This window comes from Oryzias latipes, chromosome 15 (genome assembly GCF_002234675.1).
Source record: "Oryzias latipes chromosome 15, ASM223467v1".
Classification (NCBI taxonomy): Eukaryota; Metazoa; Chordata; class Actinopteri; order Beloniformes; family Adrianichthyidae; genus Oryzias; species Oryzias latipes.
The window spans coordinates 22,132,993-22,153,542 of record NC_019873.2 but is presented as its reverse complement, the minus strand read 5'-3'; the positions used below and the strand labels follow the sequence as shown (position 1 = coordinate 22,153,542).

General features: G+C 37.8%; 2 protein-coding genes and 1 long non-coding RNA gene across 4 annotated transcripts; 1 reads left to right on the top strand and 2 right to left on the bottom strand.

Moving 5' to 3' along the window:
- Positions 1 to 155: 155 nt before the first annotated feature.
- LOC101160342 (S-adenosylmethionine synthase) lies at positions 156 to 5,472 on the bottom strand. Its single transcript, XM_004077131.3, has 10 exons — positions 5,236 to 5,472; positions 4,288 to 4,365; positions 4,086 to 4,208; positions 3,895 to 4,007; positions 3,197 to 3,340; positions 2,597 to 2,722; positions 2,417 to 2,509; positions 2,151 to 2,333; positions 1,926 to 2,059; positions 156 to 1,381 (listed from the first exon to the last, which is right to left on the bottom strand). The coding sequence occupies exons 1-10, from the start codon at positions 5,300 to 5,302 to the stop codon at positions 1,279 to 1,281; spliced, it is 1,164 nt and encodes a 387-aa protein (XP_004077179.1). The 5' UTR covers positions 5,303 to 5,472; the 3' UTR covers positions 156 to 1,278.
- Positions 5,473 to 7,703: 2,231 nt separating this feature from the next.
- LOC110016531 lies at positions 7,704 to 12,984 on the bottom strand. 2 transcript variants are annotated; one of them, XR_002291855.2, is made up of 3 exons: positions 12,889 to 12,984; positions 8,477 to 8,570; positions 7,704 to 8,240 (listed from the first exon to the last, which is right to left on the bottom strand). It is a non-coding gene; the product is annotated as an uncharacterized LOC110016531 (long non-coding RNA). The 2 variants fall into 2 exon arrangements; XR_002291856.1 differs by lacking the exon at positions 12,889 to 12,984 and adding an exon at positions 8,886 to 9,186.
- selu (selenoprotein U) lies at positions 12,968 to 19,868 on the top strand. The gene is given in 6 exon segments (NM_001193545.1): positions 12,968 to 13,005; positions 18,296 to 18,481; positions 18,647 to 18,738; positions 18,821 to 18,961; positions 19,487 to 19,651; positions 19,735 to 19,868. Coding segments are annotated over 5 exon segments (639 nt in total). The 5' UTR covers positions 12,968 to 13,005; positions 18,296 to 18,336; the 3' UTR covers positions 19,831 to 19,868.
- The last annotated feature ends 682 nt before the right edge of the window (positions 19,869 to 20,550 follow it).

Below are 20,550 nucleotides of genomic sequence, written 5' to 3'. Positions count from 1 at the left end.
AAGATAGCTTGAAAAAAGAACAAAATGTTAATCATGTTTTAGACACAAATTGAAATATTGGTCTAGAAAAATTTTTAAAAAGTGAAAACCAACACAAGATGATAAACTGACAGTTTTCTTAGCAATGAAGTTGATCCAAAGGGTCACACGCTGGGTTGTGTTTTTAATTGTTTAATTATTTACATGCTTCGGTTTCTTCTGCGACAAGTTTGGCAAAAACTGCTAACAATTACAAAAGCACTTAATGGCAGAGAAGAAAGCAGCTGTTTGTGTTAAAACGTCATCAGTCCTTATGGAAACGTCAAGAGAATGAAATCGTTTTTAATTACAGACAAATCAAAACTGAAAATGACGTTTTCTTAATGACGCTTAAGAAAAACCCTGATGAGGTGAACAACCAGACGACATCTGTTTTGGAATATAACAAATATTAGTAATAAATGAGACACAGATCAGACTAAAAACATGAATACTGAATGCTTTACCTTCACTGAAGTGAAGCAAAATTGACATTTAAGAAGTTTTCTGAATGTGATTTATGTTTTGCTCCAAATGCATTAAAAAACTCAAATTATCCACCGACGGAGATCTGCATAAATAAACGTTTAACCTCAGTTTAAGGCCAAAAGACCTCTTTGGAGATGTATGTTCACAGATTGCATGGAGGTTAGTGTAGCGAGAAATGCGTGCAGAGAAGTTTGAACATTAGATGATAAAAATGAAATAAATGCAGTTCTATTTTACATGTTTACATGTGGCTGATTGTTACTTTTTACAGCAAAGAAAACCTGTAATGTTGACTGTTAATGGAAGAGCTACTTTACAACATCCAGTCCCACCAAGACTCGTTTTCTTTTGCGCCAAAAAGATTTACTTGTCTTTTATTTCCATACATTTGGATAGCAGCTTCTCGCTTGTCACATAAAGCCTTTCTAATGAAATCCTTACTTTTGTTAACTAGCACCTTTAAAAATAAAGTGTTAAACATGTTCTTATGTGTTTGACCCATTTTTACTACTTGGATTTAATATTCGTTGGCCCTAAAAAATATGTGATTTTCCCAAAATTTAAAAACTAATAACAATGCGTTTGGCTTTAAAAAAAAAAGTGAAATATATCCGTAAGGTCTCCCTGAGGAATCTCCTGTTGCATTTTCGGTACCTACAACCACTCTGTGTTTTTGTTCTTTTCTACTTGTTAAATTGGTTGATAAGCAATAAGTTATGACCAGCAAAGAGGAGGACTTGGTGGGTGGATTCATTTATGCAGGTGAAGGGCTCAGAACACGAGCTTTTTAGGCACCTCCCAAGAAAACTCTGACCGTCCAAAGTGGCCATAAGCGGCCGTCTGCTGGTAGATCGGCCTCTTCAGCTGCAGATCCCTGCAGAAAAAGAAAAAAAAACAAATGAAGAAAATTAGGAACAATCTGGAAGTAAATGACTGTCCTGTTGATAAAATTACATTTCGGAAATTAGAAATTGAAATTTCAGAATTTATAAACAGAAAACTAAAGAATCCTTTTTATTCTAAACGAAGTAAAGACTTGGAAAAGCTACAGACAGCTCTGTTTGATGCCACCATGTGATAAAATCCAGAAACGGCAGGACACGGACAGCTCAAACATTGTTAAATCTGCAGTTTATGGCTTTTCTAGTTAACCAGTTTTATTTGTAAATGATCATATTTGTCCAGAACAACTAAAACAAGTAGTCTAAATTAAGCTCAGTCATATAAAAAAGAAGTTGTCAGTTATCTAATGTAACACTTGGAAAGCCAAAAAGAACAAAACTCCAATATTTAAACTTTTATGTCCTCTTGTCCTGATTATATTTGAATAAATATGTATATGTAGAAAATGTGCGTAAAGAAAACAGAACAAGGGAAAAAAGTTGGACAACAAATTGAAGAAAAAAAACGCCATTGACCTGACAATGACTCCTGGTCGTAGATCAAAGTTCTTGTTGACAATCTTAAGCAGTTCGGACTCTGTTTTCTTGGAAGATCCATATGTGAACAAGGAAATGGACAGAGGCTGAGCCACTCCAATAGCATAAGACACCTATAGAATGTGGAAACACATACAGACATTTAGCATCACTTCCACTTTCTGCTTGTCTGAGTGGATTATTGCACACATGTATGAAGCTCACCTGGACCAGAACTCTTCTGCACAGTTTGGCTTTGACCAGAGACTTGGCCACCCAGCGAGCAGCGTACGCTGCAGACCGGTCCACCTTCGAGAAGTCTTTACCAGAGAAAGCTCCTCCACCATGAGCGCCCCAGCCTCCGTATGTGTCCACGATGATCTTCCTGCCCGTTACACCAGCGTCACCCTAATGCCCACGAGAGGAGGTGGTTATTTCTTTTTTAAACACTATTTTAGCAAGTTAAGATTAAGGTTATGGGAGATATGAACCTGGGGACCTCCGATGACAAACCGACCGCTTGGCTGGAGGTGGCAGATGGTTTTGTCATCCAGGTATTTTGCAGGAACCACAGCTTTGATCACCTGACAGACACAAGAAGAATAGAATCATTAGAATCAGAAGGGTGGGAACATTTACTTTCTAATACGCAAATCATTGCAAAGTGGCACCTTTTCTTTCAGGGCTTTCTGCTGTTCCTCCAGGGTGACCCCGTCATCGTGCTGCACGGAGATCACAATCGTGTGAACTCTCTTAGGAATCACAGCTCCATCCTTCTGCTCATAATGTACCGTCACCTAAAGTACAAAAACAGAATAAGGTCTATCGATCCTCAAAGTAAGACTGGGAGGATTTTTTAAAATCAATTCTCAATAGAATCAGTGCTTGTAGTGACATTTTATGAAAGTTGTAAAATTAGAAATAAAAAATCATTTGCATTTTGTCACTGGTTTGTGTAAAAAAAGACAACATATTGTAAAATAGAGTGAAGCATCTTTTAGGGAACGGATTTTTGAAAGAAACATTTGAAGCGCTCTTGCTAAATACAGAATTAAACAATGCAGATTTTTTACAAGCAGAAACAAACCTCAAATAGAAAGTCCAGCATTGATAAATTAAATGATTAACATTAAACAGGCTATACAAGGACATTTTGTGGGTTTTTGTTTAAAAGTTGGACGTTTCAGCTGACTGCCTTTGAAACGTCAAACAGCTTTGTTTTCACTGCTTATTCACTGTTTATATGTGTTTCTGTGAGAGGTCTGCATCACCTGTGTTTTAGAGTCAGGGCGGAGCCAGGGCACCGTGCCATTGCGCCTCAGCTCAGCCATCTTTGCGTTAAGCTTGTGAGCTAAGACGATGGTCAGGGGCATGCACTCCTCTGTTTCATCTGTGGCATAGCCAAACATCAGACCCTGAAGAAAAAGGAACAATGCAACGCTTCTTTAAACAACAAAAGGAAGTGCAGCTTTTGTTAAAAATATTATTTATAGGTTAAAACATGTATCTGTGTTTAACATTAATAGAAAAAACTAGTAGATTCAATTATTTTTGCTACTAAACACATTTAGACAAATAGCTTTATCTTCCTGCAACAGACTAGCAAGTTGTTCAGGGTGTACCTTGTCTTCGCCCAACAGTAGGTGGGATAGGCTCCAGCAACCCCAAGACCCGAAAAAGGATTAAGCAGGTTTGATTGATGGATTTTTATTTATAAAATAAATAAATAAAAAGTAAAAATATAAATATATGTAAACAACCACTATCAAATATGACAACGTTTATGTTGTTAAAAGCAGTTTTGAATCTGTAGGCTTTTGAGTCTCTTTCTACCTATTGGTTTACAGTATCATATAAAATGATCTGTGTTGTAAAAAAAATCCAACCTATTCCTGTCAGGTAGGAAAAAAGTTTCAATTTGTCTCCAGAACATTTTGTTCTTTTACCAGGCAAAGCAAAGAATTCCCACCTGATCTCCTGCTCCAATGTCCTCCTCTTGTCTGTCAACATGGACACCCTGAGCAATGTCCGGACTCTGCTGCTCCAGAGCCACCAGCACGTTGCATGTCTTGTAGTCAAATCCTGGAGGGAAGACAGCAAAAGTCAGAGTTGAGGACACAAAACACAACTGCGTCTGCTTCTGCTTCACATTCCGCCCACCTTTATCAGAGTTGTCATATCCGATGTGTTTGATGGTGTCCCTCACAACCTTCTGATAGTCCACGTTGGCCCGGGATGTGATCTCACCGCAGAGCAACACCATGCCAGTCTTACACACAGTCTCTGTACAACAGAAACGTGCTGTCGTCAGCAAAAAGCTCACACGACCAAATCGAGCCTCATATTAAAGAGTTTCTCTCACCGCAGGCCACTTTGGCATCGGGGTCCTGCTTTAGGTGTGCATCCAGGACTGCATCACTGATCTGGTCGCAAATCTTATCTGAGGAGGAGAAATCACACAACAGAACCGGCTTGATTCTAACAGTGTTTGCAGACTTCTTAGCCAGTTTGAAAGTCAATGATTCTGATTTTACCATCAATAAATGGCAGCCTGCTTGTTTGTACATGTTATTTTCAGGAGTTTTGTGCTTTCTGATTGCAACAGCAGCAGCAGCAGCAGTACAATGCCACTCAGGCCACCCCATTCATTGGTCTTTGTCCTCACACTGAAGCAACCCGACTGACAGGTTACATCAGAAACAACCTGAACATTGAACATCTGGCTCAGCAGAAGAGCAAGACGTAGATATTTTTAAAGCAGTTTTTTTTTTCATTTGCTCAAACAGACTTTGGCTTCTTGCCTGCAGGAAAACGGTCAGAGTTGGTGGGAACAGGCCAGACCTCGAGGTGTGTTATCGTACCCAAGGGTTTTAGCTTCCACCAAGGTCAGCTAACGTGCCAAGTTTCAGCTATAGACCAATGATGAGTCAATTAATGTAATCGATTAATGTAGTGCAGGGCTGTGGAACTGCTTTACGAAGAACGACTGATAATCGATTCTGCACGGGAGACTTCACAAGATTACATATTTGTAAAAGGATTACAACACATTGACAGGGTGCAACAAGGTGCATCTGGATGCAGCAGAGTAAAGGACAGAGTACACTTTTATCATTGGGTTATAAGTTAAACAAGCTTTCCTGTACATGGCGCATACATGTCACTCTGTCTTTTCATTGTGCAACTTTTGCACAAACTTTCACAGAGAGCTAATATGTTTGACTATAAATATACTGGTCATTTAAAAAGTTTCGATATGCTGCTATCTTCACTTTTCGTGCGTGGACAGGTGTTTGCACTGGATTCTTACCTGGGTGTCCCTCTCCTACGGACTCTGAGGTGAACATGAAGGAGTTGTCATCCAGTATATCTGTCATTTTTTCAGCTGTTGCTTTGTTTTATGACTCCGCTTGCGAGCAGTCCAGAGAGACCTCCTGCTGTCTTTGTATTCCTGATCCTCCTGAGGGAATGAAGAAGACGACGCTGACAGGTGTGCAGCTGCGATATACGTCTGTCACAAAACTCCACGTCTGCATCCACATGGCTCAATTTATATGGAGAGAGGGGGACACGCACGCACACATGCACAGACTCACACACACACTCAAGTTTAACTGTGGGACAGTCCATTTTAGAGGGGAGTGAATCGTGAGTGGGCGTTTCAGCTCATGGAAACAGCTTGTTAACCCCTTGTGTGCTGCATGATTTATGAGATGTCACCTGATTTGCCGGCTTTGCTTTAAGGAAGGAGCTCCTCTGGTGTGAAAGCAGGAATGTTTTGATTACGGGGCATCCCTCCCCTCTCATCAAAGCGGTCGGTGGGACGGTGCTTGGCGTTGACGGTCGTGGCAGCCTCAGAGAGAAAAAGTTGTTGTTGAGATGATGTCATCTTTTCTGATCACGTCACATGAGAGAGATTTGTTTGTGTTGTGGTGAAAGAAGACATAATTTGAGAGAAACTGAAACAAAAATTGACAAATTAAAAAAAAAAACAGCATTGCAATAATGAACAGTGAGTTTTTTCATTGGTTTTAGGGCTAAAGAGTTCACAACAAAGCAAAACTAAGCAGATTTCTGTAGCAGACTTAATGTACAACCTTATGAAAGTTTAAATAATTATACAAAAGGAAACTACAACAGAGCATTTAACATTCAAATGCCTATTATTGTTAGTTTGAGATTTGATTATCATTTTTCTAAGCTCATGCACAACTTTTATATTTGTCCGATCCCATATATTTCAATACATTTAGTACTACTGAGTGACCAGGTGGAAAAAAGCAATATAATATTTACAATGGGAAATAGAAGGTACAAACTTTACAATATTTTGTCAAAAAACAAAAAATAAAAAACAAGAAAACCCATAAAAGAGATAGAAATGCATAGAATATGTACTTCAGAAAAGATGTATGTAGTTTAAGTTAGTTGTTCTCACTAAGTGCTGGTAATTCAATTTGAAGCAGCCAGTCACCTCTTGTCAAAACGCTGTTTTCCATCCAAGTCCCAGCCTCAGGCTCTTCAGGTTCAACTGCAGAATATATCTGGCCATTTCCTGCGAGAAGATCAAATAACAAAGATGCGTTTCGCCGATATTTCCTGGCCTTTCAGGTACTCCACGCTCAGCATCTTTACAGAGCAAGCACGGAGCCCGATCCTTACGTCAATGTAAGGATCGGGTCATCTGGACCCCTTAGGATAGCACAAGGGTTAAAATAAAACCCTACAAAAGTACTATTTGTGAGAGGAGACAAAACCCTTGAGTAGCTCTCCATGGTGAATAAAATAAAGCTTTTTAGTGACTCCTTTATAACACATAGAAATTACATTATAATAAGATACTGGAGCAAAATAACCGTCAGAGTTGGTAGTGTTAGTGTTTGTAAACTACAGCAGGTTTTGTTGCAACTTTGATAGATTTTTTTCAGAAAAGCAGTGTAGTTGAAAAGAATTCTGTAAAACTATAAAAAGCTGTACATGCAATAGAATTTAATTTAAAAAACGTATTAACTAATACATTAAACTAATTTTCAGATGAATATGAATTGTTTTACAGTAACTTCAAATAATATGGAGCAAAAAAAAAAGGTAAAGAAAATCATCTGACTCATTGGAGTAAGAAGAAGCAAGAACAGTCACTTAAATGGTCTGATGCCACTTAACTTAATTCCTCTTTTATAATTGCACATTAAAATAACACCACACGTAATTTTAAAAATGATCAAAAACACACATCTTTCAATCTTTCTAACTGATTTTGTCACTTCTCCAGGTGTATTGACAAACAAGGAAAAGCAAAGTAGCGCACAGGAAGAAAGAGGTCAGAGTTCCCGTGCTGTTTGATGTCACAAACTGAACTTGAAAAAACTAGAGAAGGCATGAAATTCCTGCCCGATCCCAAAAAAAGCAGCGCGGTCGACCTTTGGATGGTGCACCTCTGTTTTGACCAAACGAACCTGTCAGAGCTGAAAACAGACCAACACTCCCTAAAACACACACAGAGACTGATCTTTTTTCAATTCCGAAGAATTGAAAAAACGATTTTACTTTAAGAGTATTGTCTGGTTACCTGTGAGATAACTTTAATAAAGGTTATGACAAAATTGATGCAAAAGTGCATGAAAATAGTGGATATATGTCATCTTCTTTAGAAAAAAAAAAGAACAGAATTAATCAGTTAATTTTTAAAATGCAACTGTAGAGATTTTAAATATGTGTATTTTTCTCAAAAGTTATTAATATAAATTGATGTATTAATAAGACTTGTGCACATTTTGCCACTTTATTTGTGCTTTAACACAATAAACCACCAACAATCTACCAATAATAACTCAAACGGGTTTTATTTACTGGTGCTTTTGTGTAGAAATTGTGTGAAAGAAACTGGTTTTAGCCCAAAAGTATTTATTCTAAAAGTAAAACATTTTGTAGTTTCACATTCAACTTTTAAGGAGCCATGTTAACATCATTTCATGAATAACAACTACTGAGTGTAATGACATAGCCTGAAACATAGATAAGATAAGTCAAAGAATGTAAAAACAACAACAAATTCCACTTGCAGTAAAAATGTCATAAAATGTTTTGGATCTCATCTCGTCCATCAGCTTTTATTGTGAAAGTCTGATAAACACTAAACATACAGCTTACATGCTTAGAGGCCTTTTGAGGCCTTTTCTCCATGTTTGTAATTTCTCTAAAGAAGTTAAATCATGCGTGTGGGATTCTCATAAGTCCTATGACATCCTGTACATGGTGTACGCTGCCTTTCACCCAGTGACGGCTGGGATGTGCCCTCAGCCGACCCACGTGACCCTAAAAGAGATGAAGCATTTGCAGGAAGTTACTCCTTGTTTCTGACTTTGACAGCTCAATGAGACGCCTCTGATTAAGAAGAAAAAAAAATCAAGGCTCAATTGTCAAATTGAAAAAGAAAAAATAAATTTTAAGACTAAACAATTAAAAGGTGCCACATTAGAGTCAGCTAGACTCAAACTTGACAGAACAGGCATAGATAAAGGCAGCCTCTCCGCCTCAGGGGCTGTTAACACCTGTTTGTCTTTCCTCGGGTTCAAGGACACGTAGTTTTCATCCGCTGCTCGTTTCTCCATGTTGTGGCCCCAACTGGCCTCCAACCAGTTTCATCTGGAGCGAGAAGTTGAGTGTTACGAAGCATGAAGTTTTATTGTAGGCTTCAAAGAGCTGCTCTGTGTATACAGCTACTTATATAAGAAGCTACTTGTCAATAAACAGGAGATAAACAAGCTTACTACAGGGCTATCAATATCTTCTCTTATCAGCCTTCCTTTGCATTTTCAACGACTTTTATAGCTTTGCTTGGTTTCGCATTGAATTCAAGTTGAATGCAAAATAAGGAACAAACTTAAATGAAAGATCAAATAATAGAACTTTTTTTTTGTTAATGTGTCAGAAAACTCATTACTATCATACTTTATTTACCTTCCTTCATAACTTTGCTCTCTGACAGGCTTCACTTACGCAATAACAACACAACATGTTGGCCAATGACTGCGAGGAGGAACTCTCCAAAGGAGGTGGGGAGCAAACGGTCAGCTGTGATTGGCTGTCAGTCCTACACAATCCTTACTATAACAGTATTTGCCAAACAGAAAGCTGCTGCAGGACAACCGAATGGGATCACATGCCTCGTTTTTCTCCAACGAAACCCACCAATCCTTCAATTTAAGTTCCATACTGGAACATCAGTAACAGCCTTATCAGAGAGCATCTGGGCGAGGAAACAGAAAGTGAGTCAGCACATCAGTCAGGAAGAGTGCCGCAGAAGAGTATTATTGCGTCACTTCCACATCTCTAAACCCATAATACTGTTTTGTGAGATGCTTACATTCCCGTTATCCCCTTCTATGGATAAATGTCTTCACAGACGAGTTATTGCAAAACACATAAAAGCAAAACACGCCATTAACTGCACTCCAATATTACCTATTAACACACACCTCAGACACTTTGACCCCCTTGTACTGTTTATATCAATGATACAGCTTATCTTGTTTCCCAGTGGCTGTAAAAATGGTCATAAATAGCTTGGTTTTCTGGCAAACCATACAGACTAAAAAGAAAAATTAAAATACAGAAATGGAATAAATATGGTGTTCTGTGAAATAATACTGACTTGCTGCTCCAGTAACGCCCTGCAGGGGTCATTCTTGCCATGAAGTTTACTTTTACCATGCAGTGCAACATTTTTATCCTTTATATTTATTTTAAGCTTGAGTTGAATTATTCTTTTAGATTACATGAGACTGCATTGTTAAAATAACTTCTTGAACCTTATGGAGGTTGAGTTATTCCTGAAGTGTAAAGCTGAAGGACCAGGGAGAGATGATTTATCTACATAAATGTTTCAAGCAAAATGAGGCAGTGTTGCACATGGTTATAGTTGTCCTGGTGTGAGGGTAGTTTTTCTGGTTGCAGAGAAATATGGACCAACTTATATTTTATGTTGAGAACTAAAAACGGAAAAAGCTTTTTGTCAATACACTAGACCAATTTGTATTAGTTGGATGGCAAAATATATGTTTAAAAAAATGTAATGATACAAAGAATTTTAGACTAGGAGACTAAAAGTTAGACCAAGGTGATGAAAAAGAGTAAACTGTAAAACAAATTATTTTGATTTTGTGAGTTCTTAGGCTAGTTCCTCTGCAGAAATGTCTACTATTTAGCTTCAGTAAAGGTTTTTTTTTTAATTCTTTAACCTATAAAAGACACAAGATGCACAAAATGAATCATCAAGGTGATTCCTAATTCTGTTTATAAATCCTTAAAACTCTGTCATAAAGACAGGAAGTGTAGCAGGACATAACGGACAGAATCAAAGTCGGGTGTTTAGTTACTAGACTGTTAGTCTTCATAAGACAACTTGTTGAATTTAAATTTTTCCCGGAAGGTTTCTACCGAAACAATATGAATAAAGTGCATGTAACGGAAAAAAAAAACAAAAACCCTAGGCAGTACTCAGAACTTACGACGGAGTATTAGGGCCACCAAAAAAAAAAAAAATTAGAGCCACCAAAAAAAAAAAAAGTAAAATTACGAGATTTTATCTAGTAAATTTAGGAGATAAAAACTCGTAAATTTAGGAGATAAAAACTCGTAAATTTAGGAGAAAAAAACTCGTAATTTTAGGAGATTACAGTGGAAGTTAGCATGCAGAGCAGCAGGTGAACGCCGTGCAGCCGCAGAGAAGACCGACTAAACTTTGTTGAACAGGTGAGCTGAATGTTTATTGATAACGTTCCAAATGTCTGGAAGCTCATTTGTTTGATTTACGATTCATTAAAGTTCTATTTATTGATGGTTGGTTTGCAGGATCTCTGCAGCCCGATGAAGCCGTCGTCGGTGTCCCTGCAGCTGTTTGCTTGAATCCTTTCTTCCTCCACCAAAGACAAGACTCTACGTCTGTGTGACGCTTCCGTCACACAAAAGGAGGAGCACTTTTTTGGCATTTTCAACGTTCCAAAGCTAATATAAAACACTATTTTCATTCCTCTTTATTGTTTTATGCTGAAACGGGACATTTCATCTGCAGAAGGGGGCGTTTGTAACACTGTTTACTTCCGCATTGGTGTTGGGATGACAGGTTCATGACGTAATGAGACAAATGAACTTCAGAAAATGTGAATGAAAATGAGAATAAAGGCTGCAGCGATTGTCTACACCCAAACGCGTCTCTGAGCTCCTTATTTTACATATTAAACTCCGCTTTACTGACACTGAACCCCGGAAAGACGGCTACATTGACAATAATCTGATTTTGAGTCGCCAAAAGGTTCAGAATCTCTTTGTTTTAAACCTATAATAATCCGGAAATGAAGCTTCACAAAAGGCTCCACATACTTCATCTTCAAGCTAGGTTCCGAAAAACGGACAACTTCGGTGTTTTTTCCTTAATCTACGACTTTTTTCTCGTAAATTTATGAGATTTTAAGTCGTAAATTTATGAGATAAAAAGTCGTAAATTTACGAGTTTTTATCTCCTAAATTTACGAGATAAAATCTCGTAATTTTACTTTTTTTTTTTTTTTGGTGGCTCTAATTTTTTTTTTTGGTGGCCCTAATACTCCGTCGTAAGAACTAAATGTGTTTTTGTCTAAACTTTATTTTTAAAAAGTGTTGATTATAAAGAATTCAGCACATAAGACAAGTTAACTTGCCAAAAATATCAACAGCACTTGCAATTTCATAAGATGTATTGTTGAATCGTAAAAGTGCTGCTGTTCCAACAGCTGGTATGCAAAAACAGGGGTACCCTCACAATGACAGTCAGAAAACATTGCTGATTATGCCAAAAACGTAGAAAAAAAACGTGAGATAAAAAAGGGCTCAACTCTCCATTACCTGTGAGAAAAAAATAAGTGAATGCTTCATTGGTGCAATTACAAAACAGTGCTGGGATTGTCACTTAAGGAAAGTAAGTAGTTACTCGCTACGCTTAATCGTTATAAAAAGTAACAGAGTTAGTAACCGAATTACTCTACGGTAAAAGCTTTGAGTAACCAGCAAACAAACAATTTGCATAACTGTAATAAATAAATAAAGTTTCTCTTTGCCAAAATTTTACTTTCTTATCAGGTTTTATTATTTATTATTTTTTTTATTATTTATTAGTCATTAAAATGAGTATAATGTATATATTTATATATCTGCAATATTTTCTAAATATTTTGTTAAAAACATTAAATAACTAACTTTAACTCTCTCCAAATTTAAAAGCAGCGTTAGCTCCGATTGGCTACCACGAAACATGACGCTGCTCTTAGCCAATCACAATCGCCAATCTCAATGTTGACACGCCCACTTTTTTTCCTTCTGACTGAAAGACAGACATCGCCAGCGGGTGGTGCTTTTGGTTTATAGATGAATTCAAAGTGACGGACCTGGTTTTACATTCAGATAATGATAAAACCGCAGTAAAAAACAAAAATAGGAAGAATTTAAATTACTCCGTTGTTGAAAAAAACAGGTGTTATTACATTGTTACGAACACGATAATGGTCTATTTATTACCTTAAAAAAATCTTGGCATCCGTTTATTCCAATAAGCAGCGACTTTTTCTTTTTATTGAGTTATGATCTGAACCTACTATGCATTATGTTTTTCCAGTATAAAAATTAAAACATTCTGTCAAATTTTTATTTTTTACATAACAAACAAAAAACGTAAATAAAAAAAACAAGCAGAAAAAATACACGTAACAAAATTAAATTTGAAAAACTGGAACCTTCCAGTTCTAAGGACTTGTTTTAAAAGCATGAAACAGACTTTAAATAAAAAAGGTGAAATATTTTTTAGCATATTCACCACAGGCAAAAAGTAATCTTGTGTCTGTTAACATGTAACACTTTTAAAATATAACACAATGCCAATATTTTGTCTTTTTGTTTGTTTTTAACCAATAAATAATTTTTGTGTGCTTACAGTTTTCCATCGAGTCTCGTCTATCTTGCTCGATTACTTTTCCTGCGTTGCAAATGGATTAGTACGCATGCGCTGAAATCGCTTTCGCTACACCTGAGGGATTACAAAATTATTCTGGTAAGTCTTTTCTCCAAGAAATAAAAATGCGTAACATTTTGACAACCGTTATATCTTTTCAAATAAGTACGTCAATTTAGGTGAAAGCTCTGTCATCCACGCGCGCGAGACCAATGGGTTGAATTTGTTGCTATGCTAATAAATCGTCCCTCGTCACTTCGGGTGTCAAATTTCTGAAACTTTGTTCTACTGGACCAAATTAAATGACGAATGACAAGATCTTTGCAGGTTTCTGTCAAAAATGATTTGACGCTATACACGTTTTTATAGAATGAGTTATTCCTTAGTTACACAAAATATATCAAGGTCAGTGTTCTAGTTTTGCGTATATGAAAAGCATAACTGCATTTATGAAATATACAATAAACAAGAAAAAAACATTAGACATTTAAAAAACTTGCAGTGCTGATTTTTTCATGTTGTCTTACACAATATTACTGATACTGCCAGTGTTCACTGCAGTTTTCTTTGAATCAAAAACATGTTTATTTTTCAAAATTTCACCTACATTTTATCCGGATGGTTAAATAAGAGTAGGAAGTCCAGAAAAAGAAAGATCATTCATGAAAAACGTCCTTCTATGTTCCCAAAAATCCTATCCAGTAATTAAATCATTAAAAGGCTCCTTTCTACGTTCAGATCATCTGTTAGATTTGTTTTATTTAGGTAATAAATCTGCAAAACAGTTTAAATGAAAGGACTGAATAAAACTTACTGGTAAAATGTTTTAAATTGACCCTCGTTATGATTTTAAATACTTGATTACTAATAAAAGCTTATAGGGTAAAAGTGACACTATAAGCACTTTTACTGTGGTTTCACATCTTAAGTCTGTTTTTGTAGACTGTTTGCTCCTCCTCTGGGTTTTTTCTCTCTCCTTTTTTTTCTTGACTTCTGAGGCAAAGACGTCTCAAAAGCATTTGGGTGGTTTGAGCCGCAGGAGCTCAAGCACAGGAGAGACTAGGTTTATGATTTGCCTCCCATCTAAGATAAGTGAGTATGCGGCGTTTCTGATCTGTTTTGATGGAGAGGACAGATTATCCTTCTTTTTGAAGTGAATTTCTGCCCCGTTTGTATGCATGCTTGTGTTTTAGTGTTAATGCATACTGTGTGTGCAATCTGTCATGCATCAGAGAGCACAAAAAGTGAAGTTTTCAGATGCATCTGCTTTTTATTGATTTATTTTTGCATTTAGGAGTTGGACCTTTTCTCTGCAGTGGAAAGTGTGGGAAATAAATATCTGTTGTAACTGTTAATACCACCTATCCAACTGGTTTAACAGAAGCAGGTTGAATAATCCTTTTTTTTGGGTGTTGAGGTGAACGTTGTTGCTTTGATACCGTAGTTGAGGGTTCCGCTTGTTGTGTTTGTGTCTTCCAGTGAAATCTTGAGGGTTTGTGTAGTGACTCAGACTTTTACTGACGCTCAACATGCAAGCTGTGCACAGATGTTCGGCTACTTTGAGGTGGAGAATGCCCCTGCGCCGTGCGGCGCTGCCTCTGGGGAGCCCCACTGTAAGCAGCCCTCCACCCAGACCCCACCTTCAAGCCCAGACGGCTCTCTTTCACCAAAGTGAAGCCAAAACAGGCCCCGATCCGAACAAGATCCCTCCAGGCAAGATCATGCTCCACAGATAGATGTTTTCTTTGTGTCACAGCAGCTCAGACTGAAGCGTCTCTTTAGTTTTTCTCGAGTGATCCCAAAGTTATTGTAATACCAGAAGAAGTGCATGAAACATAACTTATGCTTTGCTAAATATTTCAAAGAAATCTTGTAATTTATTGGCAAACTTTTGAGGCAAAAAGCACGTTGTTGTGTCGCAAAATAAAAAAAACGTCCTGCCTGTAAAGTCAAATGAGCTGCAACACCTTTAAAATAATTCTCTATCTTTATGTTTTTTCCTAAATACTCAAAGGGTTTCCGTCTATTAAAATCAAGTTTGTATCAGTTTAACTATAAAAAGTCTAGTATTAATGCAATTTAATACATTTCTATCTCAAGATGTGGCCAAAATTCTCTGACGTTGGTGTTTTAGTTTCATATTTTATCATCAAACCAACGTGTGTCCGTTGATCCGCACCACCTTCTGGACCTTTGAAGAGTGCATGCTGGGTCTTGTAGATATCCCTGCCTTAAAGGGATTTAACTTGTACTGATAACATCTTTTACTTGTGTTCTTTTTCACCCTTTTTGCTATTTAAAAACAAGTTGTTAAAAATTCCGTACAAATTGATCAATGTATAGCTCAAAAGCTGCTTTGGCTTTCCCCATGTGAAACAGCTACCTAAAAGCTAGAGGGGAAATCTTTTATTCCATTTGTAGCTTTTCTGTAATGATGTGTTTTGTCCTCACTTTTTGGATAAATAAGATTTTCTTTTAGAATACGGTAAAATTCTCTTTGAAATTTCCCATTCTTGTATTTTATTAAAACTTCAGATATGTATTCATCCCTACATTTATTTTGAATTTACATTCTTTTTTTGACAGTTTTCTTCATCATCTTTTTTACACATTTTAGTGTTTTTTCCCCCCATTTTTGGGATTTATTTGCATAATGCAGCTTGCATTATGAGCTTTGTCATATCCACCAAACCGGCAATCGTGTCTTAAAGCTCTTTCCATTCTTAGTTATACTTTTTTTGTTGCACGCTGAGAGTTCTTTGTTTTGCTTCATGAGCTGATGGGTCTGAGTTTCTATGACCGTGTTCTGACTTTGTTCCTGCAACAATGGAAGCATGGCGGTGTCTCCTTTCTGCCTCCTCTTCACGTCGTCTTTGGAGGTCTTTCTTTTGGAGGCGATCAGTTCTTCTCCTGCTAGTATTGTTCAAAAGCCAAAGTTCTGAATCCTTTCAACCTCCTCCTGTAGATGGATGTTCTTCTGCATGAGCGATTTGACTGTAAACCTTAAGTTCATCTGATGACTCCTCAGGATCTTCAGTGTTTTAGGTCCTGTGTCTTGAAATAGTTGCATGTGTCTGGTTTCTGCTGATCTTTATTCTGATGCTCCTCAGAGAGGATTTTTTTTGGAGTCGTTTGCTGACAAATTGGAAGTTTTTTCTTAATTCCTTGGATTTTAGTCAGAGATTTTCTTGTTTTTATGAGTCCAGCTCAGTGGTAGGATGTTGCATTTGGCTGGTCTGAACCTGTAATTCGGTTTTCAGGTAGATCTTGTTTCCAGGAGCTCCAAAACCGCTGTGGAGGAACATTTGAATGAGTGATTTTCAATTGAAGTTCTGAAAGGAAAATAATCCTAAAATGTTTTCGGGTAGTGAAGTTGTTTTGAGTAAAGGCTTCAGGTAGAAACTGTTCTGTGTTTTTTTTTTGCTCAGTTGGGGAGGTACAGTACAGCTCTGGGAAGACGGTGTAGTCTTGAGTGCAGATCCAGCTGACGGGCGTCAGAGACTTCCGACAGACGCAGCACTGCAGGGCGTTTGTGGTGTGAGCCTGAACATTTCCCCAGAAAACCAAGAAACAGCCTGCAGCAGAACTGACTACTCATGAAACCGAACACATGGTTTTCACATTGCAATAGTGCATATATTTAAAGCAACTATTGGAAGGTATGAATGACTAAAAATATACACATGCAGTCGTCTAAGGACAACCAGGAAACTATCAAAACCAAACTGTGCACTGACAAATGCTTAAACATGTAGATATCAAATATCGTTATTTAAGATCTATTGTAAGTGAAGGGAAGGCATGTTTACTATGTTGTTCTACTAAACAGTTGCTGAAGATATGACAAAAACAAATTTCCACACTAATTTTCCGTGTGGAAACGACCACACGAGTGCGCCTGATGCTTTGAGCATGGTCACCTTTCGGCACGACCCTTCCAGAGTCGCCACAGCGAATCAGCTTTTACCAATTCATACAGGTGGTTTAGTAACGCTTTTTTTTTTTAACGGCAGATGCCCTTCCCGACACAGCCCTGTATTTTATTCGGACTGGGGACAGGCACGGGGACCTAGACTTGGGCCCCCTTGTGGCCCGTGAGAAACGAAGCCTGGTTTCTCCTGAGGCAAGCCCACACGCAGCCAACTGAGCCATCCAACCCCCTGAAGCTCTGAGCACCTGTGCCAGATGCACGTATGAAAACTCACGTCCCAAACAGAAAGTAGCCGCTGGCTCCAAGAAACCAAAATTCCATAGACTTCTAAAGAAAAATAAACTGCTATAACTCATTCATTATATGTCAGAATAACCTTTCTTGCTCTGCTACCTGTTTTTGACACGTTCTTGCTAATCCTCCTTTTTTTTCCTTAATTGCAAGTTATTCAAGTCATAACCTGACCAATCAGATGCCTCAGTAGAAGTATATGGTGCCTGGCCTGCTGGCCCCACATGTGCAACGTTTGCCAGATTTAATAGCCTGCTTTTGAGCGGTAGGGGGTGGACTTCCAACAAGCTCACTCCTGATTGGGGAGAGTGGTTGGCATAGAAACGATGACTCAAATTGACTCTGAACAATCACTGCTCACTGACGATGTCTGGCTCCAACATCGTGGCGTTGTATGGTGAAAAAAATGGCGACTGAACTGACTTCATTTCGTTGGAGCCAGAAGTATTTTCTACGGGTGTCGTCACACTCACTCGGTCCAGTTCTCTTATACAGTCAATGATCTGTTTCAAAGGCAAACCTTTGTTAGTCGATTCAATTACATTCATAACCCAATAAAAACAACTTACTTGATTGTTACATTTCAACAAGAAAAGGCTATAAAATAGATTTAGGAAAAATTTGAGTAATTTTAGTTTAAATGTGGATTTACAGACTATAAATACAAATGTAACCTGAGTGCAAAATAAAATTTAAACTTACATTTGTCAAAAAGAAAAAAAACAACTAAAATATAAAAATTTGTTCTGTTTCGTCTTTTGAAAAATAGTAAAGGAGCTTTGAAAAACAACATATTGGTAAGAAAATATCTACCTAAAAAAAAATAGCAGCAATAGTAATTGGTTTATTCTTATCGTTGAACAGTGTTACACTGAGCAGTTCAATGTTTCCATTTATCCTTACACTATATTCAACATCTGTATATACATAAATGTATGTATGCTTACTAACTGACATAAAAGTCATTTTCATCCTCAAAATAATTAATAAGTTCATAATAAAAAGTTTTAAAATGTATCCCATTTATTTCTAAATGTGTTGACAGCCTGATAGTAAATACTGTAACAAAAAATCTGTATTTCAAACAAAGGAAAAGTTCTTTTCACTTCTTGCCGTTAGCAGGATCCGTGCTGCGCGTGTCTTGACGTCTTTTGCCTGGTGCTGCAGTGTCGTCGCTGGTGTCCGGGTTGGAGGGCGATCTCTCTGCAATGGGGATGTGGTCTCTGGGGCTGGGGGCTGTGGGAGCTGCCCTGGCTGGAATCTTCTTGGCCAACACAGATCTTTGTCTTCCTAAAGCTGCTAATGCCTCCCTGGAGTTTCTTGAAGAGGCTGACCTGCGATGCACCCTCGACCGTGAGTGGCACGCCACAATCCACCACCCAAACTAAGGGGGCATGCTGCTAGAAGCTGCTTTTTTTACTGGATAAATGTTTTATGCGACCATAAAAGTTTGTATTTTCTCCTTTAGATATGCAAAGATTAGAATAATAATTATTAAATAACTGTGCTTGTCTACAGACACCAAGGTCATCAAAGCAAAGAGGCTGTGGGATAAGAATGGAGCTGTGGTCATGGCTGTACGGCGACCTGGATGATTTTTGTGCAGAGAGGTGTCGTGATTTTTGTATTTTAATCCTTACCTTCAAGCATCCGAGTCAAATTGGGCCTGACAGTTCAGTTTTTGTGCTGCAGGAGGCCTCTGAGCTCTCCTCTCTGAAGCCCCAGCTGGAAGAGCTCGGGGTCCCTCTGGTCGCTGTGGTGAAGGAGAACCTCGGCTCAGAGATCCAGGACTTCCGACCGCACTTCGCTGGGGACATCTACATAGATGAAGAGGTTGGCTGCCAATTATTTTATATACATAGTAGGCAAAATACACGCAACATTTATTGTCAGCCTGTTCAATACGCAAAAGATGACGCTAAATTACGATAAAAGATCACTGTAAATGTTTACACACGTGCTAAAATAATCTCATGACAGCTTGAAGTATTGAACAAATTAAAAAGAGCATGTTATGAATTTGACCAATCTATGGACTCTTCACGTCAAATGGAGTCTATTTGATGTTAGGTGTCTGTCTCCTGTGTAAGCGAGGGTAATTTGTAGTTTATGTTGACTTTTATTTAAAACAAAAAATGGAAATGATTTCTTCATGTATCGCATGTAACATCATCATCGCACTAATATCAAACATAGCAAGCTTTCCTCATATCGTGCAGAAAAAAAATCATTTTTCAACTGTTTTATTTGATATGTTTTGACTTTAAATACAATTATACATCAACAATCTGAAAGTAAAGCAACTTTTTTCTTGTTTTTAATGCTCGTCCATGTACTTGCCTGTTCGTGTTTTGGCAGAAACGCTTCTACGGTCCGCTGCAGAGGAGGATGGGAGGTCTCGGATTCATTAGAATTGGAGTGTGGCAGAATTTCATCAGGGCGTGGAAATCTGGTTATCAGGGAAACATGAACGGAGAGGGCTTCATCCTCGGAGGCGTGTATGTCATCGGAGCAGGAGAGCAGGTATTTGATCAAACACACAGATATTGATCGACTGCTAATAAAAGCCCTGCTGCATTCAACAACATGTTTGTTTTTTTTGGCAGGGAATCATCCTGGAGCACCGTGAAAAGCAGTTTGGAGATAAAGTGGACACAGCAGATGTTCTGAAGGCTATACAGAAAATTGTCCCAGCAAAATAAGTTTTGTGAGCAATAGAGAAACACTGAAATAGTTTGAAAGATTATTCAGAATTCTTTTTTGTTGGCATGCTTAGCTTTTTATAAACAAATGTCTAATGTCACATTTAATCAGCTAAATGTCTTGTTGTTGCGTTTAAAATCTGGGGTATAAACCGCAGGATGGCGTTACACGTCCCTGAAAAAAGCTAGATATGATTTGGGGCATTAAGGGGTTTAAATGCAGCATTTTCAATCAGGTATGGTAGTCCTAACGCTAATTGAAATGTCATGTTCAAAAACGATTTACTTGAAAAAAGGACTTATTCTGATTGTTTGTTAGTGACAGTTTTTGGCAGGTTGCAAATGCTTCATTTGCTTTGCAGGCAGCTGAATCACCTCAGGGGTGAGAGGCAGAAGTGTGTGAACTGTGTGTGTGATAATGACAACCTGACTCTAAACTCCGTTTTGAGAGGAGCTGGTTCGATGCCGAACACACGCACAGGTTTCAGCTTCCGTCCTCACCATGAGAAGAGTTTGTGTTGCTTGCAGGAAAATGCAGTTTCTTATAAGTTGATTTGTTTGTGTTAGAAACGGATCTAATACCTCATTTATATTTCAATTGCTCATAAATAAAGATCACTATATCTGTTAACTTGTGTTCATGTCTTCACCAATAGAAAATCCATGGTAGCAAAAGTGAAAGTTTAAATAAAAAAAAAACATTTTTGATATATTGTAAAA

What these genes read in the sequence shown, in the direction of transcription:
- LOC101160342 (XM_004077131.3), bottom strand. Translation starts at nt 5,302, where the DNA reads ATGACAGATATACTGGATGACAACTCCTTCATGTTCACCTCAGAGTCC. An exon ending in AGAAAGCCCTGAAAGAAAAG is followed by an intron (nt 2,510 to 2,596) that starts GTGCCACTTTGC and finishes TGTGTCTGTCAG; the next exon opens with GTGATCAAAGCTGTGGTTCC. An exon ending in TTGTCATCGGAGGTCCCCAG is followed by an intron (nt 2,334 to 2,416) that starts GTTCATATCTCC and finishes CGTGGGCATTAG; the next exon opens with GGTGACGCTGGTGTAACGGG.